Source organism: Nerophis ophidion, linkage group LG14 (assembly GCF_033978795.1).
Source record: "Nerophis ophidion isolate RoL-2023_Sa linkage group LG14, RoL_Noph_v1.0, whole genome shotgun sequence".
In the NCBI taxonomy this organism is placed as follows: Eukaryota; Metazoa; Chordata; class Actinopteri; order Syngnathiformes; family Syngnathidae; genus Nerophis; species Nerophis ophidion.
The window spans coordinates 3127737-3155236 of record NC_084624.1 but is presented as its reverse complement, the minus strand read 5'-3'; the positions used below and the strand labels follow the sequence as shown (position 1 = coordinate 3155236).

The following is a 27500-nucleotide window of genomic DNA, read 5'->3' as shown; positions in this document are numbered from 1 at the left end:
GTGGATCTAACATAATATTGTGAAAGTCCAGTCCATAGTGGATCTAACATAATAGTGAGAGTCCAGTCCATAGTGGATCTAACATAATAGTGTGAGAGTCCAGTCCATAGTGGATCTAACATAATAGTGTGAGAGTCCAGTCCATAGTGGATCTAACATAATAGTGAGAGTCCAGTCCATAGTGGATCTAACGTAATAGTGAGAGTCCAGTCCATATTGGATCTAACATAATAGTGAGAGTCCAGTCCATAGTGGATCCAACATAATAGTGAGAGTCCAGTCCATAGTGGATCTAACATAATAGTGAGAGTCCAGTCCATAGTGGATCTAACATAATAGTGTGAGTCCAGTCCATAGTGGATCTAACATAGTAGTGTGAGAGTCCAGTCCATAGTGGATCTAACATAATAGTGAGAGTCCAGTCCATAGTGGATCTAACATAATAGTGAGAGTCCAGTCCATAGTGGATCTAACATAATAGTGTGAGAGTCCAGTCCATAGTGGATCTAACATAATAGTGAGAGTCCAGTCCATAGTGGATCTAACATAATAGTGTGAGAGTCCAGTCCATAGTGGATCTAACATAATAGTGTGAGAGTCCAGTCCATAGTGGATCTAACATAATAGTGTGAGAGTCCAGTCCATAGTGGATCTAACATAATAGTGTGAGAGTCCAGTCCATAGTGGATCTAACATAATAGTGTGAGAGTCCAGTCTATAGTGGATCTAACATAATAGTGTGAGTCCAGTCTATAGTGGATCCAAAATAATAGTGTGAGTCCAGTCCATAGTGGATCCAACATAATAGTGTGAGTCCAGTCCATAGTGGATCCAACATAATAGTGTGTGAGTCCAGTCCATAGTGGATCTAACATAATAGTGAGAGTCCAGTCCATAGTGGATCTAACATAATAGTGAGAGTCCAGTCCATAGTGGATCTAACATAATAGTGAGAGTCCAGTCCATAGTGGATCTAACATAATAGTGTGAGAGTCCAGTCCATAGTGGATCTAACATAATAGTGAGAGTCCGGTCCATAGTGGATCTATCATAATAGTGTGAGAGTCCAGTCCATAGTGGATCTAACATAATAGTGTGAGAGTCCAGCCCATAGTGGATCTAACATAATAGTGTGAGTCCAGTCCATAGTGGATCCAACATAATAGTGGGAGTCCAGTCCATAGTGGATCTAACATAATAGTGAGAGTCCGGTCCATAGTGGATCTAACATAATAGTGTGAGAGTCCAGTCCATAGTGGATCTAACATAATAGTGTGAGAGTCCAGTCCATAGTGGATCTAACATAATAGTGTGAGTCCAGTCCATAGTGGATCCAACATAATGAGTCCAGTCCATAGTGGATCTAACATAATAGTGAGAGTCCAGTCCATAGTGGATCTAACATAATAGTGAGAGTCCAGTCCATAGTGGATCTAACATAATAGTGTGAGAGTTCAGTCCATAGTGGATCTAACATAATAGTGAGAGTCCAGTCCATAGTGGATCTAACATAATAGTGAGAGTCCAGTCCATAGTGGATCTAACATAATAGTGAGAGTCCAGTCCATAGTCGATCTAACATAATAGTGAGAGTCCAGTCCATAGTGGATCCAACATAATAGTGAGAGTCCAGTCCATAGTGGATCTAACATAATAGTGAGAGTCCAGTCCATAGTGGATCTAACATAATAGTGTGAGTCCAGTCCATAGTGGATCTAACATAATAGTGTGAGTCCAGTCCATAGTGGATCTAACATAATAGTGAGAGTCCAGTCCATAGTGGATCTAACATAATAGTGTGAGAGTCCAGTCCATAGTGGATCTAACATAATAGTGAGAGTCCAGTCCATAGTGGATCTAACATAATAGTGTGAGAGTCCAGTCCATAGTGGATCTAACATAATAGTGAGAGTCCAGTCCATAGTGGATCTAACATAATAGTGAGAGTCCAGTCCATAGTGGATCTAACATAATAGTGAGAGTCCAGTCCATAGTGGATCTAACATAATAGTGAGAGTCCAGTCCATAGTGGATCTAACATAATAGTGAGAGTCCAGTCCATAGTGGATCTAACATAATAGTGAGAGTCCAGTCCATAGTGGATCTAACATAATAGTGAGAGTCTAGTCCATAGTGGATCTAACATAATAGTGAGAGTCCAGTCCATAGTGGATCTAACATAATAGTGAGAGTCCAGTCCATAGTGGATCTAACATAATAGTGTGAGAGTCCAGTCCATAGTGGATCTAACATAATAGTGAGAGTCCAGTCCATAGTGGATCTAACATAATAGTGAGAGTCCAATCCATAGTGGATCTAACATAATAGTGTGAGTCCAGTCCATAGTGGATCTAACATAATAGTGAGAGTCCAGTCCATAGTGGATCCAACATAATAGTGTGAGTCCAGTCCGTAGTGGATCTAACATAATAGTGAGAGTCCAGTCCATAGTGGATCTAACATAATAGTGAGAGTCCAGTCCATAGTGGATCTAACATAATAGTGTGAGAGTCCAGTCCATAGTGGATCTAACATAATAGTGTGAGAGTCCCGTCCATAGTGGATCTAACATAATAGTGAGAGTCCAGTCCATAGTGGATCTAACATAATAGTGAGAGTCCAGTCCATAGTGGATCTAACATAATAGTGTGAGAGTCTAGTCCATAGTGGATCTAACATAATAGTGAGAGTCCAGTCCATAGTGGATCTAACATAATAGTGAGAGTCCAGTCCATAGTGGATCTAACATAATAGTGAGAGTCCAGTCCATAGTGGATCTAACATAATAGTGAGAGTCCAGTCCATAGTGGATCTAACATAATAGTGAGAGTCCAGTCCATAGTGGATCTAACATAATAGTGAGAGTCCAGTCCATAGTGGATCTAACATAATAGTGAGAGCCCAGTCCATAGTGGATCTAACATAATAGTGAGAGTCCAGTCCATAGTGGGGCCATCAGGAGACCATCCAGAGTGAAGACTGGTCAGCAGCACAGATATGTCCCCAACAGAAGCACAGGCAAGTGGTCCACCCCGGGTCCAGACTCTGAACAGCCAGCACTTCATCCATGGCCACCGGACAGAAGATGTGGATGTTTTGTTCAGATAGTTTAGCATATCTTGACTTGCATTTTTTTTAGCATCGTTACTGTGGTCTCGTCGCATCCTTACATTTTTCTGCGTGCAGCCCTTGCTGGAAAAACCTGGGCACACCTGATGGAGGATTACAGCTTCAGCTGTCAAACATCTATTCGATAAGAAGATGTTTATTGTTGGCAAAGTTTCCCCTTTGCTACAAAAGTCCACAATAACAGTAAACAGCACTTTGGTCTGCAGGCTCCTGAGCTGTGGTCCCTGTGTGGACTCCTGATCAAGTCTAAACCCAGTTAGGCTGCCCTGTGTCTGCCTCCTCATTGTGCCGTGATCCTATTAAGGACGGGAATGTCCAAACTGGGACCCGCCCTTTTTTTCCCCCACTACTCACAAGAAGGTATAATAGCATGAGTGGCCGAAGAAGCGGCATAAACAATTAGTTTTTTTTATCCTAACCGCATTCACCTTTGAAATATTGGGGATCATTACAAACCACTTTTACAGATGTGACATTTTTTTCCAAGTATATTCCACATATTTACATTATTGTATGTTTTATGTGGTTATGTGGTTAGTTTTACTGCCGCTAATACAAACCCTGTTTCCATATGAGTTGGGAAATTGTGTTAGAGTTAAATATAAACAGAATACAATGATTTGCAAATCCTTTTCAAGCCATATTCAGTTGAATATGCTACAAAGACAACATATTTCATGTTCAAACTCATAAACATTTTTTTTTTATTGCAAATAATAATTAACTTAGAATTTCATGGCTGCAACACGTGCCAAAGTAGTTGGGAAAGGGCATGTTCACCACTGTGTTACATCACCTTTTCTTTTAACAACACTCAATAAATGTTTGGGAACTGAGGAAACTAATTGTTGAAGCTTTGAAAGTGGAATTCTTACCCATTCTTGTTTTATGTAGAGCTTCAGTCCTTCAACAGTGCGGGGTCTCCGCTGTCCTATTTTATGCTTGTTAATGCGCCACACATGTTCCATGGGAGACAGGTCTGGACTGCAGGCGGGCCAGGAAAGTACCTGCACTCTTTTTTTTTTTTTTTACAAAGCCACGCTGTTGTAACGCATGCTGATTGTGGCTTGGCATTGTCTTGCTGAAATAAGCAGGGGCGTCCATGAAAAAGACGGCGCTTAGATGGCAGCATATGTTGCTCCAAATTCTGCATGTACCTTTCAGCATTAATGGTGCCTTCACAGATGTGTAAGTTACCCATGCCTTGGGCACTAATGCACCCCCATACCATCACACATGCTGGCTTTTCAACTTTGCGTCGATAACAGTCTGGATGGTCCGCTTCCCTTTTGGTCCGGATGTCGAATATTTCCAAAAACAATTTGAAATGTGGACTCGTCAGAACACAGAACACTTTCCACTTTGCATCAGTCCATCTTAGATGATCTCGGGCCCAGAGAAGCCGGCGGCGTTTCTGGATGTTGTTGATAAATGGCTTTCGCTTTGCATAGTAGAGCTTTAACTTGCACTTACAGATGTAGCGACAAACTATTTAGTGACAGTGGTTTTCTGAAGTGTTCCTGAGCCCATGTGGTGATATCCTTTAGAGATTGATATCGGTTTTGATACAGTGCCGTTTGAGATATCGAAGGTCACGGTAATTCAATGTTGGTTTCCGGCCATGCCGCTTACGTGGAGTGATTTCTCCAGATTCTCTGAACCTTTTGATGATATTATGGAGCGTAGATGTTGAAATCCCTAAATTTCTTGCAATTGTTCTTTGACAAACGTTTTTCTTAAACTGTTTGACTATTTGCTCACGCAGTTGTGGATAAAGGGGTGTACCTCGCCCCATCCTTTTGTGAAAGACTGAGCATTTTGGTGTATATTTACATCTAACACAAATTCCCAACTCCTATGGAAATGGGGTTTGTACAAACTCAATGTGTTTATTGAGTGATTAATGGATACGTAGGGTGTGTATGCTACTATGTGTTTGAATGTAAACTATGTGCTGGAATTAACATATGAAGATACCGTAAGGAGTGTTGTCATGCGTGTTGATTGGTGGCGTCCAAATCCAGAGGGGGAAGGCAAAGAAGTCCGGGATCCAAGCGTAGTCGTAGTGCAGGAGAGGGCGTCCAAAGTCCAGGGAATTTGTCGGGGAGTCAGGAGGCTAATCTGGGTTCAGGGGAATATGGCAGAGGGAGCTGAGACAGGGATGTGAGCAGGGCTATGTTCTGACGAGGAGTAGTCAGCGGCGAGGCTCTTTATCTCGTAGACTGTAATCACTCCCAGGTATTCTGATTGATGATTGCCTCCGGCTGCTGTGTTGTGTGGGCGCGGTCTGCACAGCACGCCTGGGGGCGTGTCTGGATGTTGTGGGGGCGTGTCTGGATGTGCTCATAGTGGAGCTGCTGAGTGCTCCTGCAGAAGAGGGAGAAACAGACTGTGCGTGCGCCGTAACATTTTTTTGCCGATATCCGATATCAACCAATACCGATATATACAGTTGTGGAATTAACATGTTATTATGCTTAATTTTGTTAAGCAATGTAACAAGGTTTTCCAAAATAAATCCACTCAAGTTATGCAAAAAAAATGCCAACATTGCACTGCCATATTTATTATTGAAGTCACAAAGTGTATTATTTTTTTTAACATGCCTCAAAACAGCAGCTTGGAATTTGGGACACGCTCTCCCTGAGAGAGGTGGGTGCATATTGTAACGTCCCGGGAGAGTTAGTGCTGCAAGGGGTTCTGTGTATTTGTTCTATTGTTTTTATGTTGTGTTATGGTGCGGATGTTCTCCCGAAGTGTTTGTCATTCTTGTTTGGTGTGGGTTCACAGTGTGGCGCGTATTTGTTACAGTGTTAAAGTTGTTAATACGGCCACCCTCAGTGTGACCTGTATGGTTGTCGACCAAGTATGCATTGCATTCACTTGTGTGTTTGAAAAGCCGTAGATATTATGTGATTGAGCCAACAAGCAAAGGCAGTGCCTTTTAAAGTAAACTGGTGCTCTGTACTTCTCCCGACGTCCATGTACCACTACGTACAGCAGCGTTTTGAAAAGTCATACATTTTAATTTTTAAAATCGATACCGATAATTTCCGATATTACATTTTAAAGCATTACCCATTCCGATATCAACCGATACCGATACATACAGTTGTGGAATTAACACATTAGTATGCCACATTTTGTTAAACAATGTAACAACGGACATACTCTCCCTGAGAGAGGTGGGTGCATATTGTAACGTCCCGGAAGAGTTAGTGCTGCAAGGGGTTCTGTGTATTTGTTCAATTGTTTTTATGTTGTGTTATGGTGCGGATGTTCTCCCGAAGTGTTTGTCATTTTTGTTTGGTGTGGGTTCACAGTGTGGCGCATGTTTGTAACAGTGTTAAAGTTGTTCATACGGCCACCCTCAGTGTGACCTGTATGGTTGTTGACCAAGTATGCTTTGCATTCACTTGTGCGTGTGTGTGAAAAGCGTAGATATTATGTGATTGGGCCGACACGCAAAGGCAGTACCTTGAAGGTTAACTGGCGCTCTCTACCTCTCCCGACGTCCATGTACCACTCTGTACAGCGGCGTTTTGAAATGTCATAAATTTTAATTTTTGAAATCAATACCGATATATACAGTTGTGGATTGAACACATTATTATGCCTAATTTTGTTAAACAATGTAACAATGGATATGCTCTCCCTGAGAGAGGGGGGTGTATATTGTAGCGCCCCGGAAGAGCTAGTGCTGCAAGGGTTTCTGGGTATTTGTTCTGTTGTGTTTATGTTGTGTTACGGTGCAGATGTTCTCCCGAATTGTTTGTCATTCTTGTTTGGTGTGGGTTCACAGTGTGACGCATATTTGTAACAGTGTTAAAGTTGTTAATACGGCCACCCTCAGTGTGACCTGTATGGCTGTTGACCAAGTATGCACTGCATTCACTTGTGTGTGAAAAGCCGTAGATATTATGTGATTGGGCCGGCATGCAAAGGAGGTGCCTTGAAGGTTAACTGGCGCTCTGTACTTCTCCCGACGTCCATGTACCACTACAAACAGCGGCGTTTTAAAAAGTCATACATTTTACTTTTTTAAACCGATATCGATAATTTCCATTATTACATTTTAAAGCATTTATCGGCCGAAATCATTAGACATCTGTAGTCATGTTTGTAGTTTGCAGAGTTGTACAAAACTGCACTTTGTCATTCTGAGAGCGGTTTAAAGTCATAAATTTTACTTTTTGAAACCAATACTTATAATTTCCGATATTAGACTTTAAAGCATTTATCAGCCAATGATATCGGCCGCCCGATATTATCGTACATCTCTAGTTGCAACGTTTTCAATTGTATTTTTCAGTTGTTTGTCAGAGTCAATACTTTGTTGTTTCTTGTCAACACTTTCATTAAGTTTCGAGCAAAGCGTCTCTTGTCTGGAAAACTGATCTAGGAATGATTTTTCACATTAATAAGCTACTTTTACAAGTTTCGGGGAAAACCTGTAAGTCATTTCGGGACAGGTTTTTTTATTTATTTTCTTAGGTAGCGTGCAATCATGACACCTCGTAAAGATTGTCCTCACACAACACCAGCGTACCAAACTCACTGCTACTGGAGTTGCCATGGCAACACTTTAGTTTCCTCTTCCGAAACAAACTTTTTGGGTATGAGAGTATAACCGCAGCATCCAATCACTCTGTATTACAGGTGCTAAAAGGATGACTGTCTGGAAACTCCACTTTTTCCACTCTAAAGACTGTGTGTATGGGAGCTTGTGTGTTGGCTTGTTTGCAGCAAAGCATTTAAAGCAGCAAATGACTGCTGCTGCTGCACATAAAAACTAAAGTATTCAACACACATTTAATCTGAATAAGCGGAAAAATACGCATGCATGTGAGAAAGTATTGTTCTCTTTAAGATATGACGGCCGCAATATAGACTGAACACCTAGGGGTGTAACGGTACACAAACATTTCGGTTTGGTACATACCTCGGTTTAGAGGTCATGGTTGGGTTCATTTTGGGTACAGTAAGAAAACAAAAAAATATACATTTTTTTGGTTATTTATTAACCAAATTTGTAAACAATGGCTTTATCCTTTTAACATTGGGAACACTATAATAATTCTGCCCACGTTAATCCACATTAAACTGCTTCAAGTTGTTGCTTGGATTAAATAAAATGACAAAACTTTTCTTCTACATATAAAAAGTGCAACATTAAACAGTTTCAAGTCAACTCATCATGCTTCATTTATTACAGCATTTGGGAAGCCAGTAGTTTATTTTTATTATGTAAATGTTATATTTTTATCAACATGTGATAGCAGGGACCCTGCCATTCAAAGCTTTTCTGTCCGTAAAACACACACACACACCGCAAAATGAGCTAAAGTTACGCTAAAAGCTAATGAGCCTTCACCTCAAGCCAGAACTGCGAGTGAGCTGAGCTGCAGTTGAAGTTTCTAGAAGGTCAACGGGCTCATAGTGATGTTACTAGTAGTTGACTGGGAGGTCTTTATTATCATTTGGGGAGAGTACGCTGCCTTATGTTCACCTGCTAAACACCTATCTGCTCGACGCTGAAGCATTTACTACATGCGCTCTGAATACGCACTGCTGATTGGCTGTTACAGCAATATATGTAACCAATCAGATGTTTGTGTGGGTGGGACAATGCTGGGTGCTGAGACAGAGGCAGAAGAAGCAGAGCAGAAACTTGTTCGGTACACCCTGTACTGAACCGAAACCCCGTACCGAAATGGTTCAATACAAATGCACGTACCGTTACACCACTATCAACACTCAATCACGGGTTTTCGAATGCATTGTGTTCTAATGTAGTCCTGTTGTTGTTTCCAGTGTGATTGATGCTGATGCTGGGAACGGTATCCGAGTGTTCATCCCAGACATCGGCATGTTCATGGTGGGCTTGGCCATCTGGATTCTGTGTCGCAGTTTGGTCCAAAAGAGGCCGCCTGAGGACATGGCGCAGGATAACGCCGACTTCGAAGCAGAGGAACAAGTGTGTTGCTATTTACTGGATTTACTATAAATACTAGGGGTGTGCATCTCTACACTGCAAAAACAAGGAAAAAAAGCCAGACTCACCGAACCCAGGTTAAGAACCACTGATATATAGATAGATATGTATAGATACATATATATGTATAGATAGATACATACTGTAAATAGATAGAGATAAATAAGACAGACAGACATATAGCAAAAGGAGCAATATATAGACATTTCAAGATACCGTGTGTGTACACACTCACACACACACACACTGCAAGATGGCAAGATGCCCCAGATCATGCCCCGGGGAAAGCGCATATTTCACAACCATGTACAAAGTGACGAATATTTATTTGAACGCTTTAAGCTACCGAGAGCTGTCCCCCCTTTCGTAAACTTACTTTTTGACATTATGTATGGATAATACAAAATTCTCTTCTGTAATCTGTTAGTTTTCTCCATGTGTCTGTCGTTCGGCTTTTCCGTCGGAATTGTGCTCACTTACTTACTCAGCGACTTACCTACTAACTCACTTACAGTACTTACTTCACTGCAAAAAGTTGGTGTTCAAAAACAAGAAAAAAAATACATAAATGAGGGGTATTTTATTAGAACTAAGCAAAATTATCTGCCAATAGAACTAGAAAATTTGGCTTGTCAAGACTAGTAAAATTAACTAACCTCATGGAACCCAAAAATACCTTGAAATAAGTATATTCTCACTAACCAGTGCACTACTATATGAGTATGTATTTTCTATTGTTTTATTGAAAATAAAACAGCAAAGTCTATTTGGCTGTCATCTGTTTTAATATGAGACACAATTGTGTTTTTTTTCATGCTTTGAATAAGAATTACTTTAAAAAATTAGTTTTATACCTGAGTGTTGATGACACAGCTTTGCAACAGTTGATATTCTACTTTCAAGCATGTTTTAATGTCATCTCAATGTCTCAAATCTCAGCAACAAGCTGTAATATCTTACTGAGATCATTTAGGACCAAAACCCTTAAAACAACTAAAACACTAACAAAAAATCTGCTTAGTGAGAAGAATTATCTTATCAGACAGAAAATAAGCAAATATCACACTTATTTGAGATATTTCATCTTACTTAGATTTCAGTTTTTGCAGTGTTGCTTACTTACAGTGTTTACTTGTTCACTTACAGTACTTACTTACTTGTCTCAATGTAATTGTTATTTTTAACCAAACTGTCAGGAAGAGGACGAGAAGCTGAGCCTAGAGGACCACATTTTTCTAGAAGAGGGCTCCGACGGGGGCTACGAGGCCGAAGAAGACGAGGAATATGAAGGGCATGAGAGTGAGGGAGGAGAAGAAGAGGAGGAGGAGGAGGAGAAAGCAAAAGAGAGCGTCAAGATGAAGATCCTGCGGTTGGTAGCACAAGTCGCCTCCAAAGTGAAGGAAGTCATCGGGAACTTAATCACTACAGCGGGTCCGGTGGTGGTGACCGTCTTGTTGGGTATAACGGGTAAGTGCTCGACTCATGCTGGACTTCGGTTTCCAATCAGACCTACAAGAATCTGGTTGTCCCTCGTAGGGATGATGCTGCCCTCCTTGACCTCGGCGGTCTACTTCTTTATTTTCCTGTTCCTGTGCACCTGGTGGTCCCTGCGGCGGACCTTCGACAAGCTGCTCTTCAGCTGCATGTGCGTCCTGATGGCCATTTTCAGCGCCGGACACCTCATCGTCCTCTACCTCTACCAGTTCCAGTCCTTCCAGGATTCTGTCACGCCGGAAGACAGCTACATCAGGTTGGTCTAAGGCACGAGTCCACACTTCAGATGGTTCCAATCCCAGGCACGGTACTGTGTACAGGGCACAGTTTTAAGACTGCGGCCCCCAGTGACAAGGGTGTAGGTTTGATAGTCCCAATTAGGGCTGGGCGATATGGCCTTTTTTTTAATACCTCTATATTTTTAGGCCATATCGCGATACGCGATATATATCTCAATATTTTTGCCTTAGCCTTGAATGAACATTTGATACATATAATGACAGCAGTATGATGATTCTATGTGTCTACATTCAAACATTCTTCTTCATACTGCATTAATATATGCTACTTTTAAACTTTCATGCAGAGAAGGAAATCACAACTAAGTCAATTGACCAAAAGTGTATTTATTAAACAGTTATTAAGCAGTGGCACAAACATTCATGTCATTTCCAAAACAGAAAGTGCAAGATTGTCAGAGACATTTTAAAACAAGCTATTAGTGCACTTTTGTGCATGATGTCACTAAGATGACATATCAAAACAACACTAAATTAAAGTGCACTTTTTGTACAGAACGCCACTACAATAGTTTAAAACAAATAAAGTGCACTTTTGTGCATGATGTCACACAAGATATTTCAATAAGTGTTAAATAAAAATGAGCTGCATAATAGGAAATTAAATAGTGTATGTCCTTCACTTTGTGGTAGGCTCCTGCGGGCGTTATCTCCTTCTGTTGTTTACTTTTTTTTTTTTTTTTCATATGGTGTTGATCTGGAAATAGTTGCTTCGGCATTTTGTTGGTGTAGCACCGAACGGAGATGTTGACATGCGGAGTTTCAAGCACTCTTCATTCTCGAGCGGATGGCTTTTCAAATGATGCTATATTAGCAGTGCTGCTACTTTTTGTAGCAACGCTTTTGCCGCATAAATGTTCAACATATTCCCGTTTGAAGCCAAACCACCGCCAAACGATGCTGTTTTCCTTGGTAATGAATTATTCCTCCATTTGTTACCAGATTTGCACCTTCTTTCTTTCGTATTACTACTCGCACGGCCCCGCCAGCATCACAGCTAACGTTACCCATGCTGCTACCTCTCTGCTCCGCAAGGGTGTATACACACGTGACGTATGTAAGAAGGTGCGCTTGTTTTTATGTCTCTGTGAGAAGGAGAGACAAGAAAGAGTGAAAAACGCCTGAAGTGTAACACCCGCAGCTAAAAGCAACTGTGTGAGAACATATACTCGAATATCACAATGCAGTCATTTTCTAACCAACCCGTGATATATCTAGTACATCGATATATATATCGCCCAGCCGTAGTCCAAATAATACTAACGATTGAGGGGTGCTGTACAAAAATAACACGAATGTCCACAACTATCTCTGACCAATCACAATGGAGACATGGTCTGGGCCGAGGATGCCGAATCTGAGCGTTTTGGCCAAGAGAAGAATGCAGGTTGTATGGAGTATTATAAATACAATTAACTTGCTATTGTGCCTCACTGTGATCAGTTATTATTATTAAAAAAACATGAAAGTAACAAAATAAGACCCTTTCAAACAATATCCACTTTGATATTTCACATTAAAATCATAATTTAGTGTCTAATTTACCCACCTAAATTTGGACTGGGGTGCTTCAATTGGACTTCATTCAACAAAATTACATTTTTTTTTTTAACCTAAATTTTTCACTCAAAAGCATGAGGTTGAAAATGCAAGATGGTCGACACTTGGTGTATATCAAACCAATCAATCAATCAACCAATCAATATATCAATTTATTTATATAGCCCTAAATCACAAGTGTCTCAAAGGGCTGCACAAGCCACAATGACATCCTCTGCTCAGATCTCACATCAGGGCAAGGAAAAACTCAACCCATACTACATTTTGTCAGCCGTTCACTTCAACTTCGGCGTTGGAGCATTCACACGCAATTCCTTCAGGAAATGCATCATCTAGTTGAGATTATTTTTAAAAAGACTAAAAACTCTTCTCATTCATTTGGCGTGGTGTCTATTTTTGGACAAATATAGTGAAGGGTCGGAAACCTGTGAAAGTACCATCCAAGCTTTTCGGACGCCACAACATTTCTGCAGCCAGCAGAGAGTTTGCTTAAAGCACACCAAATATTTACTTGCTGTTGGAGACCAGAAGGCAACAAGGAAAAAGGCAGCTACAGGGTGGATGTATCAGACTTAGGGCTGGGCTATATGGACTTTTTTTAATATCTCCATATTTTTAGGCCATGTCACTATACACGATATATATTTCGATATTTGTAGAAAATGGATGGATGGATTTAGCCTTAGCCTTGAATGAACACTTGATGCATATAATGACAGCAGTATGATGATTCTATGTGTCTACATTCAAACATTCTTCTTCATACTGCATTCATATATGCTACTTTTAAACTTTCATGCAGAGAGGGAAATCACAACTAAGTCAATTGACCAAAAGTGTATTTATTAAACAGTTATTAAACAGTGGCACAAACATTCATGTCATTTCAAAACAGAAAGTGCAAGATTGTCAGAGACATTTTAAAACAAGCTATTAGTGCACTTTTGTGCATGATGTCACTAAGATGACATATCAAAACAACACTAAATTAAAGTGCACTTTTTGTACAGAACGCCACTACAATAGTTTAAAACAAATAAAGTGCACTTTTGTGCATGATGTCACACAAGATATTTCAATAACTGTCAAATAAAAATTAGCTGCATAATAGGAAATCAAATAGTGTATGTCCTTCACTATGTGGTAGGTTCCTGCGGACGTTATCTCCTTCTGTTGTTGACTTTTTTTTTTTCATACGGTGTTGATCTGGAAATAGTTGCTTCGCCATTTTGTTGGCGTGGCACTGAACAGAGATGTTGACATGCGGAGTTTCAAGCACTCTTCATTCTCTAGCAGATGACTTTTCAAATGATGCTACATTAGCAGTGCTGCTACTTTTTGTAGCAACGCTTTTGCCGCATAAATATTGAGCATATTCCCGCTTGATGCCAAACCACCGCCGGACGATGGATCCCGTGCTGTTTTCCTTGGTAATTAAATCTTCCTCCATTTGTTACCAGATTCGCTCCTTCTTTCTCTCGTATTACCACTCGCACCTCACCGTTAGCATCACAGCTAACGTTACCATGTCGCTAGCTCTCTGCTCCGCTGGTGTCAGAGTTTGTTGGTGACCAACCCCAAGATGCAGAGAAGAAGGCGGGCATTGAGTAAGAAAACAAACTTTAAAACAAGAACAAACAAAAGGGTAATAACAAAAGGCGCGCACAAGGCGGATAACAAACTTGGCTAAGAACAAAAACACTTACTGTGACACAAACGGAACTATGGCATGAGCAGAGTGAACAGAAGTAGACAAAGCTACAAGCGACATGACATGTAGTGGTGACATCGACACGAGACGGCACCAGAATAATCCAGCCTCTGACTGGAGGACAAAACAGGCTCAAATATTGGCTGGCTGATTGACACCAGGTGTGGCCAGGTGATAATAAGCCACAGCTGAGGGGACACAGCATTCAAGGAGACAAACAGGAAACACAAACAAAATAAGAGTTCTGACAGGAACTAAAGACAGTAAATACTACACACACACAAAGGAAAAACTAAAACACTACCAAACTGTCAGGGGCAATCCTGCACACGTGACGTATGGAAGAAGGTGCGCTTGGTTTTTGTCTCTGTGAGAAGGAAAGACAAGAAAGAGTGGGAAAAGCCTGTAGTGTAATGCCCGCAGCTAAAAGCAACTACTTGAGAACATATACTCGAATATCACGATATAATCGTTTTCTATATCGCGCAGAGACAAACCTGTGACATATCGAGTATATCGATGTATCGCCCAGCCCTAATCTGACTCCCACTCAGCTCACATCGATGTCGGACAAAGAGCCTTTAAGAACTCCACCACAAGCACCCTGCTTGTATTATGCATGAAGTGGTAGACGACTGCGACTGTGTAATAAAAACCCCAACATTTCACACCTGGCCCACACATACACATTAGTCACATTTGTAATGAAGTGCGTTGCCCCGGGTGACTGAGATGGTTATTTACCACACACGCCGTTGGGGAAACAGGATTTTCCATCTCAGCACAAAATGATTACAATGTATCTCACTTTTGACAAAGTTCATAAAAAGTAGAGATGTCCGATAATGTCGGACTGGCAATATTATCGGCCGATAAATGCTTTAAAATGTAATATCGGAAATTATGGGTATCTGTTTCAAAATTATCGGTATAGGTTTCAAAAAGTAAAATTCATGACTTTTTAAAACGCCGCTGTGTACACGGACGAAAGGAGGACTAAAGAGCGCCAATAAACCTTAAAGACACTTCCTTTGCGTGCCGGCCCAGTCATATAATATCTACAGCTTTTCACACACAAGTGAATGCAAGGCATACTTGGTCTACAGCCATACAGGTCACACTGAGGGTGGCCGTATAAACAACTTTTTTATTATTGTATTTAAATTTTTTTATTCAATCCAACAAAACAATACACAGCAATACCATAACAATGCTATCCAATTCCAGAACCAAACCCGACCCAGCAACAGTCAGAACAGCAACAATAAACGGAGCTATTTAGAGGAGACACAAACAGGACACAGAAACATCCAAAAGTAGTGAAACAACAGTATCAATACCAGTAACAATTTCAACATAGCAGTGATTAAACATCCCTCGACATTTTCATTAGACATTCATAGAAAATAAAAAATAATAAAACAATAAAATAAAAAAGAACAATAGTGTCACAGTGGCTTACACTTGCATGGCATCTCTTAAGCTTGACAACACACTGTGTCCAATGTTTTCACACGGATAAAAATCAGTCATATTTTTTGTTCCTTTAATAGTTAACAGAAATTTAAATAACAGATCCCATATTCTAATATATGATTCACTATTATCAAAAATTAAAAAATGAACAACTTTAACACTGTTACAAATATGCACCACACTGTGAACCCACACCAAACAAGAATGACAAACACATTTTGGGAGAACATCTGCACCGTAACACAACATAAACACAATGGAACAAATACCCAGAACCCGTTGCAGCACTAACTCTTCTGAGACGCTACAAGATACACCCCCCCCCCCCCACCCCCCCTCACCTCAACCTCCTCATGCTCTCAGGGAGAGCATGTCCCAAATTCCAAGCTGCTGTTTTGAGGCATGTTAAAAAAAATAATGCACTTTGTGACTTCAATAATAAATATGGCAGTGCCATGTTGGCATTTTTTTGCGTGATTTGAGTTGATTTATTTCATAAACCTTGTTACATTGTTTAATGCATCCAGCGGGGCATCACAACAAAATTAGGCATAATAATGTGTTAATTCCACCACTGTATATATCGATATCGGTAGATATCACAATCGGTAATGAAGAGTTGGACAATATCGTAATATCAGATATTGGCAAAAAAAGCCATCATCGGACACCTCTAATTGCAATGTATCTCACTAATAACAAAGTTCATGAAAAGTAGAAATAAAAACACCTGTGCTCAATCATCTGATGTCCATCTTAGACTTAGACAAACTTTAATGATCCACGAGGGAAATTGTTCCACACAGTAGTTTAGTTCCAATCATGGAAGGTGTAAGGATGGAAAGGACAATGCAGGTATTAACAGACTAAATATAGCGATATAAAATACAACATTTATATGTAATATTTACATAATATATGTACAGTATAGTATATATACTGATATATTATGTCTACAAACCATGTTTCCATATGAGTTGGGAAATTGTGTTAGATGTAAATATAAACAGAATACAATGATTTGCAAATCTTTTTCAAGCCATATTCAGTTGAATATGCTACAAAGACAACATATTTGATGTTCAGACTCATAAACTCTATTTTTTTTTTGCAAATACAGTAATAATTAACTTAAAATTTCATGGCTGCAACACGTGCCAAAGTAGTTGGGAAAGGGCATGTTCACCACTGTGTTACATCACCTTTTCTTTTAACAACACTCAAACGTTTGGGAACTGAGGAAACTAATTGTTGAAGCTTTGAAAGTGGAATTCTTTCCCATTCTTGTTTTATGTAGAGCTTCAGTCCTTCAACAGTCCGGGGTCTCCGCAGTCGTATTTTACGCTTCATAATGCGCCACACATTTTCCATTGTAGACATGTCTGGACTGCAGGCGGGCCAGGAAAGTACCTGCACTCATTCAATGTTATGTGGAGTGATTTCTCCAGATTCTCTGAACCTTTTGATGATATTATGGAGCGTAGATGTTGAAATCCCTAAATTTCTTGCAAGTGCACTTTGAGAAACGTTGTTCTTAAACTTGTGGACAAAGGGGTGTACCTCGCCCCATCCTTTCCTGTGAAAGACTAAACATTTTTTGGGAAGCTGTTTTTATAGCCAATCATAGCGCCCACCTGTTCCCAATTAACCTGCACACCTGTGGGATGTTCCAAATAAGTGTTTGATGAGCATTACTCAACTTTATCAGTATTTATTTCAACCTTTCCCAACTTTTGTGTCACATGTTGCTGGCATCAAATTCTGCATGTACCTTTCAGCATTAATGGTGCCTTCACAGATGTGTAAGTTACCCATGCCTTGGGCACTAATGCACCCCCATACCATCACACATGCTGGCTTTTACACTTTGCGTCAATAACCGTCTGGATGGTTCGCTTCCCCTTTGGTCCGGATTTTTTTTCCCATTCTTGCTTTTTTTAGAGCTTCAGTCCTTCAACAGTCCGGGTCTCTGCTGTCGTATTTTACGCTTCATAATGCACCACACATTTTCCATGGGAGACAGGTCTGGACTGCAGGCGGGCCAGGAAAGTATCCACAGTCTTTTTTTACGAAGCCACGCTGTTGTAACACGTGCTGAATGTGGTTTGGCGTTGTCTTACTGAAATAAGCAGGGGCGTCCATGAAAAAGACGTCGCTTAGATGGCAGCATATGTTGCTCCAAAACCTGTATGTACCTTTCAGCATTAATGGTGCCTTCACAGATGTGTAAGTTACCCATGCCTTGGGCACTAATGCACCCCCATACCATCACACATGCTGGCTTTTACACTTTGCGTCGATAACAGTATGGATGGTTCGCTTCCCCTTTGGACCGGATGACACGATGTCGAATATTTCCAAAAACAATTTGAAATGTGGACTTGTCAGACCACAGAACACTTTTCCACTTTGCATCAGTCCATCTTAGATGATCTCGGGTCCAGAGAAGCCGGCGGCGTTTCTGGATGTTGTTGATAAATGGCTTTCGCTTTGCATAGTAGAGCTTTAACTTGCACTTACAGATGTAGCGACAAACTGTATTTAGTGACAGTGGTTTTCTGAAGTGTTCCTGAGCATATGTGGTGATATCCTTTAGAGATTGATGTCGGTTTTTGATACAGTGCTGTGTGAGGGATCGAAGGTCACGGTCATTCAATGTTGGTTTCCGGCCATGCCGCTTACGTGGAGTGATTTCTCCAGATTCTCTGAACCTTTTGATGATATTATGGAGCGTAGATGTTGAAATCCCTAAATTTCTTGCAATGGCACTTTGAGAAAGGTTGTTCTTAAACTGTTAGACTATTTGCTCACACAGTTGTGGACAAAGGGGTGTACCTCGCCCCATCCTTTCTTGTGAAAGACTGGGAAGCTGTTTTTATAGCCAATCACGGCACCCACCTGTTCCCAATTAGCCTGCACACCTGTGGGATGTTCCAAATAAGTGTTTGATGAGCATTCCTCAACTTTATCAGTATTTATCGCCACCTTTCCCAACTTCTTTGTCACGTGTTGCTGGCATCAAATTCTAAAGTTAATGATTATTTGCAAAAAAAAAAATAAAGTTTATGAGTTTGAACATGAAATATGTTGTCTTTGTAGCATATTCAACTGAATATGGCTTGAAAAGGATTTACAAATCATTGTATTCTGTTTATATTTACATCTAACACAATTTCCCAACTCATATGGAAACGGGGTTTGTATATCATATATACAATATATAACAATTACCATGTACAATATTGCAGTATATGTGACAGTTGCAGCATAAAATAGAAAATAGACATTAAAAACCACGAGTAGCTAACATAGAAGGTGTGAGGTAATAGACAGATCAACTATTGCTGTATGGCCAGTGATTAGACAGCTGGATGGAGTGTGGAATCTTGTTGACTTTGCAGCCTATAGAGTGGAGGTATTTAATGGAAGCCCGAAGCCATAATTATATAGTGGTTCCACCAAAGCGCCTCTCCTCAGTGTTTATAATCAGGCCCGCTGCTGAGTGAGGTTGGTTGTCCGGGGACCTGACTTCCACTCCACTTCCTGCGTCCACACCTCTTCCACAAGGGAAACCCCCAGTCACATGACCTGGGGGCCTTCCCCAGCTGAGTGAAGAAGCCATCCTGGATATGCAGCAGCTGCTTACTCAGTAAAATAATAACATTTCTGTCTTCCTTGTCCTTGTGCGCCTCCTGTGTGTCCCTGCAGGTACTTTGGCATGTCCCCCGTCATCCAGAACGACTGTTCCAGGACTTGGAAGCTCATCAGGAACACCAAACGCAAATGGCACCACTTTGTAAATCCCATCATGCTGCTGGTGCTCTACTACACGTTGGCCACGCTCATTCGCCTCTGGCTGCAGGAGCCCGTCGACCAGCCCGCGGTAGACACGCATCCATCCACACCAACATTTCAAGAAACTCAACACTAAAACCTGCAGTTTAAAGGGGAACATTATCACCAAACCTATGCAAGCGTCAATATATACCTTGATGGCGCAGAAAAAAGACCATGTATTTTTTTAACCGATTTCCGAACTCTAAATGGGTGAATTTTGGCAAATTAAACGCCTTTCTGTTTATCGCTCTTTTAGCGATGACGTCACCGAGGTAACACACCCGCCATTTTCATTTTCACATTACAAACACCGGGTCTCAGCTCTGTTATTTTCCGTTTTTTTTACTATTTTTTGGAACCTTGGAGACATCATGCCTGGTGGGTGTGTTGTCGGAGGGTGTAACAACACTAACAGGGAGGGATTCAAGTTGCACCACTGGCAAGAAATCTGCCGCCAGACCCCCATTGAATGTACCAGAGTGTCTTCACATTTGACCGGTGATGCTAAGACAGACATGGCACAGAGATGTATGGATAACCTGCAGATGCATTTGCAACCATTAAGTCAACCAAATCACAAAGGTGAGTTTTGTTGATGTTGTTTACTTATGTGCTAATCAGACATATTTGGTCACGGCATGACTGCCAAGCTAATCGATGCTAACATGCTATATACGCTAGCTGTATGTACATTTGAAACTAGATACCCACATTTAATGCGAAACAAACACTTACCAATCGACGGATTTAAGTTGCTCCAGTGTCATGAAATGCGAAAGTCCTGATCGTTTGGTCCGCACATTTTACCGGCGATGCTAATAAGGCAGCCATGCTATGGGCCACTTCATTATGTACACCCATGCTATGGCCGAATAGCGTTAATAGCTTCAATTTCTTCTTCAATTTCGTTTTCGCTATCTTCCTCCATACTCCGACCACCTGTTTCAATACATGCGTAATCTGTTGAATCGCTTAAGTCGCTGAAATCCGAGTCTGAATCCGAGCTAATGTCGCTATATCTTGCTGTGGTAACCGCCATGTTGTTTGTATTGGCAGCCCTGTATGACGTCACAGGGAAATGGACAGTCGCATCGCAAATAGCGAAAATCAAGAACTTTTAAGCTTTTTTTAGGGATATTCCGGGAGGTGTAAACATTTTTTTAAAACTTAGAAAAATAAAACAAGCCACTGGGAACTGATTTTTATTGTTTTTAACCCTTTTGAAATTGTGATAATGTTCCCCTTTTAAAGGCCTACTGAAATGATATTTTCTTATTTAAACGGGGATAGCAGGTCCATTCTATGTGTCATACTTGATCATTTTGCGATATTGCCATATTTTTGCTGAAAGGATTTAGTAGAGAACATCGTTGATAAAGTTCGCAACTTTTGGTTGCTAATAGAAAAGCCCTACCTTTACCGGAAGTAGCAGACAATGTGCGCGTGATGTCACGAGTTGTGGAGCTCCACATATATTCACATTGTTTATAACGGGAGCCACCAGCAGTAAGAGCAATTCGGACCGAGAAAGCGACAATTTCCCCATTAATTTTAGTGAGGATGAAAGATTCGTGAATTAGGATATTGATAGTGAAGGACTAGAAAAAAAAAAAAGTGACTGCGGTGGCAGTGTGAGCGTTTCAGATGTAATTAGACACATTTACTAGGATTATTCTGGAAGATCTCTTATCTGCTTATTGTTTTAATAGTGTTTTAGTGAGATTGTAAAGACATACCTTGAGGTCAGATGGCTGCGGTGAACACGCAGTGTCTCAGAGAGAAGCCGAGGAGCCAAGCTCACAGCTGCCCTTTTTGACAGCTGCTGCAGGATGACGAATAATCCAAAGATGTCTCCGGTAAGATATATATCACAATTTCCTCATCCAAAAACATGCTGTTTGACGTAAAGAAAACATGTTCGCTTGACTGCTCTGTGTTAAAGCTTCACAACAAACAAAGAAACACCGGCTGTGTTTTGGTTGCTAAAGACAGCGGCAATCCACCGCTTTCCACCTACAGCTTTCTTCTTTGGCGTCTCTATTATTAATTGAACAAATAGCAAAAGATTCAGCAACACAGATGTCCAAAATACTGGGTAATTACACCATGAACAGAGATGACTTTTAGCCGTGTTTGTACCTGAGCTAAGATGTCCCCAACAATTTGTGACATCACGCGCACACGTCATCATACGAGTCATCATTCCACGACGTTTTCAACAGGATACTTCGCAGGAAATTTAAAATTGCAATTTAGTAAACTAAAGTGGCCGTATTGTCATGTGTTGCAATGTTAATATTTCATCATTGATATGTAAACTATCAGACTGCGTGGTTGCTAGTAGTGGCTTTCAGTAGGACTTTAAGTTGCAATGTTTTCTTTTATTCTTGGGTGTAAACTTGATCCAAGCGATCCAGTTGAAAGAGGAGGAGGCATCATCAGAGCTAATCTGTGTTGTTTCAGGATGACAAGGAGGAAGACATGTGTGAGGAGGAGGAGATGGTCGGAAACGGGACAAATAACTCGGCCAACAGGAAGAGGCAACTGTGGTGGGAATACCGGCAAGGCACCGACGAGAAAAATGTACGTTGGGTGTTGATCTGGTCCTGGTTCTGCTACCATTTAGAACAGGGGTCACCAACCTTTGTGAAAGCAAGAGCTACTTCTTGGGTTCTGATTCATGCCAAGGGCTACCAGTTTGATACACACTTCAATAAATTGCCAGAGATAGCCAATTAGCTCAATTTACCTTTAATAAATACATCTACATAAATATATTTAAAAAGAAAAAAGGGTATTTCTGTCTCTCATTCCGTCGTACATTTCTTTTTCCTTTTATGGAAGGTTTTTTGTAGAGAATAAATAATGAAAAAAAAAACAGTTAATTGAACGGTTTAAAAGAGGAGAAAATGAAAATAAAATTTTGAAACATAGTTTATCTTCAATTTCGACTCTTTAAGAGTCAAAATTCAACTGAAAAAATTAAAGAGAAAAACTAGCTAGTTTTGAATGTTTTTGAAAAAATTAAAAAAAGAATTTATGGAACATCATTAGTAATTTTTCCTCATTAAGATTAATTTTAGAATTTTGATGACATGTTTTAAATAGGTTAAAATCCAATCTGCACTTTGTTAGAATATATAACAAATTGGACCAAGCTATATTTCTAACAAACACAAATCCTTATTTCTTCTAGATTTTCCAGAACAAAAGTTTTAAAAGAATTTCAAAATATTTTAAAATGAGATTTAAATTTGATTCTACAGATTTTCTAGATTTGCCAGAATAATTTTTTTGAATTTTAATCATAATAAGTTTGAAGAAATATTTCACAAATATTCTTCTTTGAAAAAACATAAGCTAAAATGAAAAATTAAATTTAAATGTATTTATTATTCTTTACCATAATAAAAACAAAATACTTGAACATTGATTTAAATTGTCAGGAAAAAAGAGGAAAGAATTTAAAAGGTAAAAAAGTATATGTTTTTAAAAATCCTAAAATCATTTTTAAGGTTGTATTTTTTCTCTAAAATTGTCTTTCTGAAAGCTATAAGAAGCAAAATAAAATATAAATGAATTTATGTAACCATGTGAAGACCAAGTCTTTAAAATATTTTCTTGGATTTTCAAATTCTATTTGAGTTTTGTCTCTCTTAGAATTAAAAATGTCCAGCAAAGCGAGACCAGCTTGCTAGTAAATAAATACAATTTAAAAAATAGAGGCAGCTCACTGGTAAGTGCTGCTATTTGAGCTATTTTTAGAACAGGCCAGCGGGCGACTCATCTGGTCCTTACGGGCGACCTGGTGCCCGGCTTGGTGACCCCTGCTTTAGAACTTGCTGAAGAAGACAACAATATTGTAAAATGTACATCATTATTCCCCCTGACCAGCTGAAAATAGCCAACTGTGCCCTCTGTTTTGTTCTGGAATATTATGGAGAGAATCTTGATGCTAACACGCCTTGTCTTGTTGTTTCTTTTCTTGTCTGACATTAGCTCCTCTCGACCCAGGACGCCATCAGTACAACCGAGGTACACATGCACCCCCTCTCTTGTTTCTCAGCCCCGATGTTTGGGTACCAGACACCATCCTTAGACACCATCCTTAGACACCATCCTTAGACACCTTCCTTAGACACCTTCCTTAGACACCATCCTTAGACACCATCCTTAGACACCATCCTTAGACACCTTCCTTAGACACCATCCTTAGACACCATCCTTAGACACCATCCTTAGACACCATCCTTAGACACCATCCTTAGACACCATCCTTAGACACCTTCCTTAGACACCTTCCTTAGACACCTTCCTTAGACACCTTCCTTAGACACCATCCTTAGACACCTTCCTTAGACACCATCCTTAGACACCTTCCTTAGACACCATCCTTAGACACCATCCTTAGACACCATCCTTAGACACCATCCTTAGACACCATCCTTAGACACCATCCTTAGACACCTTCCTTAGACACCATCCTTAGACACCATCCTTAGACACCATCCTTAGACACCATCCTTAGACACCATCCTTAGACACCATCCTTAGACACCATCCTTAGACACCTTCCTTAGACACCTTCCTTAGACACCTTCCTTAGACACCATCCTTAGACACCATCCTTAGACACCACCCTTAGACACCACCCTTAGACACCACCCTTAGACACCACCCTTAGACACCACCCTTAGACACCACCCTTAGACACCACCCTTAGACACCACCCTTAGACACCTTCCTTAGACACCTTCCTTAGACACCTTCCTTAGACACCATCCTTAGACACCTTCCTTAGACACCATCCTTAGACACCATCCTTAGACACCATCCTTAGACACCATCCTTAGACACCATCCTTAGACACCTTCCTTGGACACCATCCTTGGACACCATCCTTGGACACCATCCTTGGACACCATCCTTGGACACCATCCTTGGACACCATCCTTGGACACCATCCTTGGACACCTTCCTTGGACACCATCCTTGGACACCTTCCTTGGACACCTTCCTTAGACACCTTCCTTAGACACCATCCTTAGACACCTTCCTTAGACACCATCCTTAGACACCATCCTTAGACACCATCCTTAGACACCATCCTTAGACACCTTCCTTAGACACCATCCTTAGACACCATCCTTAGACACCATCCTTAGACACCATCCCTAGACACCATCCCTAGACACCATCCCTAGACACCTTCCTCAGACACCATCCTCAGACACCATCCTCAGACACCATCCTCAGACACCATCCTCAGACACCATCCTCAGACACCATCCTCAGACACCTTCCTCAGACACCTTCCTCAGACACCTTCCTCAGACACCTTCCTCAGACACCATCCTCAGACACCTTCCTCAGACACCATCCTTAGCCCTTTGAGACACTAGTGATTTAGGGCTATATAAGTAAACATTGATTGATTGATTGATCCTTAGACACCATCCTTAGACACCATCCTTAGACACCATCCTTAGACACCCTCCTTAGACACCATCCTTACACACCACCCTTAGACACCTTCCTTAGACACCATCCTTAGACACCATCCTTAGACACCTTCCTCAGACACCATCCTTAGACACCATCCTTAGACACCACCCTTAGACACCACCCTTAGACACCACCCTTAGACACCTTCCTTAGACACCTTCCTTAGACACCATTCTTAGACTCCATCCTTAGACACCATCCTTACACACCATCCTTAGACACCTTCCTTAGACACCTTCCTTAGACACCATCCTTAGACACCATCCTTAGACACCTTCCTTAGACACCATCCTTAGACACCATCCTTAGACACCTTCCTTAGACACCTTCCTTAGACACCTTCCTTAGACACCATCCTTAGACACCATCCTTAGACACCTTCCTTAGACACCTTCCTTAGACACCATCCTTAGACACCATCCTTAGACACCATCCTTAGACACCATCCTTAGACACCATCCTTAGACACCATCCTTAGACACATTCCTTAGACACCTTCCTTAGACACCATCCTTAGACACCATCCTTAGACACCATCCTTAGACACCTTCCTTAGACACCATCCTTAGACACCTTCCTTAGACACCTTCCTTAGACACCATCCTTAGACACCATCCTTAGACACCATCCTTAGACACCATCCTTAGACACCATCCTTAGACACCATCCGTAGACACCATCCTTAGACACCATCCTTAGACACCTTCCTTAGACACCTTCCTTAGACACCATCCTTAGACACCATCCTTAGACACCATCCTTAGACACCATCCTTAGACACCATCCTTAGACACCTTCCTTAGACACCTTCCTTAGACACCTTCCTTAGACACCATCCTTAGACACCATCCTTAGACACCATCCTTAGACACCATCCTTAGACACCATCCTTAGACACCTTCCTTAGACACCTTCCTTAGACACCTTCCTTAGACACCTTCCTTAGACACCTTCCTTAGACACCTTCCTTAGACACCATCCTTAGACACCATCCTTAGACACCTTCCTTAGACACCTTCCTTAGACACCTTCCTTAGACACCATCCTTAGACACCTTCCTTAGACACCATCCTTAGACACCTTCCCTAGACACCATCCCTAGACACCATCCTTAGACACCTTCCTTAGACACCTTCCTTAGACACCTTCCTTAGACACCTTCCTTAGACACCATCCTTAGACACCATCCTTAGACACCATCCTTAGACACCATCCCTAGACACCTTCCCTAGACACCTTCCCTAGACACCTTCCCTAGACACCTTCCCTAGACACCTTCCCTAGACACCTTCCCTAGACACCTTCCCTAGACACCTTCCCTAGACACCTTCCCTAGACACCTTCCCTAGACACCATCCCTAGACACCATCCTTAGACACCATCCTTAGACACCATCCTTAGACACCTTCCTTAGACACCATCCTTAGACACAAGCTACTGTACACCACACTTTCTGCCTTTTAGTTGGAGGTTCCATAAAATTGTGTCAGTATGCTCGTACATACAATTGTGGTCAAAAGTAATAGTGGATCCAACATAATAGTGAGAGTCCAGTCCATAGTGGATCTAACATAATAGTGAGAGTCCAGTCCATAGTGGATCTAACATAATTGTGAGAGTCCAGTCCATAGTGGATCCAACATAATAGTGAGATTCCAGTCCATAGTGGATCTAACATAATAGTGAGAGTCTAAAAGGGTTGTCTATTTAAAAGCTAGAGTATACAAATGGGACTTAAATATTTGCTTCCATGTCCCTTGGCAAGTTTCACAGCAATAAGGCCCTTTTGGTAGCCATCTACAAGCTTCTGGTTGAATATTTGACCACTCCTCTTGACAAAATTGGTGCAGTTTAGCTAAATGTGTTGGTTTTCTGACATAGACTTGTTTCTTCAGCATTGTCCACACATTTAAGCCAGGACTTTGGTAAAGTCATTCTAAAACCTTCATTCTAGCCTGATTTAGCCATTCCTGTACAGCTTTTGAGGTGTGATTGGGGTCATTGTCCTGTTGGAACACCCAACTGAGCCCAAGACCCAACTTCTGACCACAGAACTTTTCCTCCAGAAGGTCTTGTCTTTGTCCATGTGATGTCAGATGACACAAAAATGGAGCTGTTTGGCCACAATACCCAGCAATATGTTTGGAAGAGAGAAGGTGAGGCCTTTAATCCCAGGAACACCATACCTACCGTGAAGTGAAATATATTTATATAGCGCTTTTCTCTAGTGACTCAAAGCGCTTTACATAGTGTAACCCAATATCTAAGTTACATTTAAAGCAGTGTGGGTGGCACTGGGAGCAGGTGGGTAAAGTGTCTTGCCCAAGGACACAATGGAAGTGACTAAGATGGCGGAAGCGGGAATCAAACCTGGAACCCTCAAGTTGCTGGCACGGCCACTCTACCAACCGAGCTGTACTGCCCACGCATGGTGGTGGTAGTATTATGCTCTGGGCCTGTTTTGCTGCCAATGAAACTGCTGCTTTAAATAAAG

At 41.0% G+C, this 27500-nt stretch overlaps 1 protein-coding gene across 3 annotated transcripts in view; it reads left to right on the top strand.

The window, feature by feature from the left end:
• LOC133567965 (piezo-type mechanosensitive ion channel component 2) overlaps positions 1 to 27500 on the top strand; it is a 230989-nt gene that overhangs the window by 75594 nt on the left and 127895 nt on the right. For all 3 annotated transcript variants that reach the window (XM_061919617.1, XM_061919616.1, XM_061919618.1), the window contains exons 6-11: positions 8944 to 9106; positions 10321 to 10591; positions 10661 to 10874; positions 19373 to 19547; positions 21965 to 22084; positions 23501 to 23536. In XM_061919617.1, coding sequence (XP_061775601.1) covers positions 8944 to 9106; positions 10321 to 10591; positions 10661 to 10874; positions 19373 to 19547; positions 21965 to 22084; positions 23501 to 23536 — 979 coding nt within the window. The remainder of the gene's footprint in view (positions 1 to 8943; positions 9107 to 10320; positions 10592 to 10660; positions 10875 to 19372; positions 19548 to 21964; positions 22085 to 23500; positions 23537 to 27500) is intronic.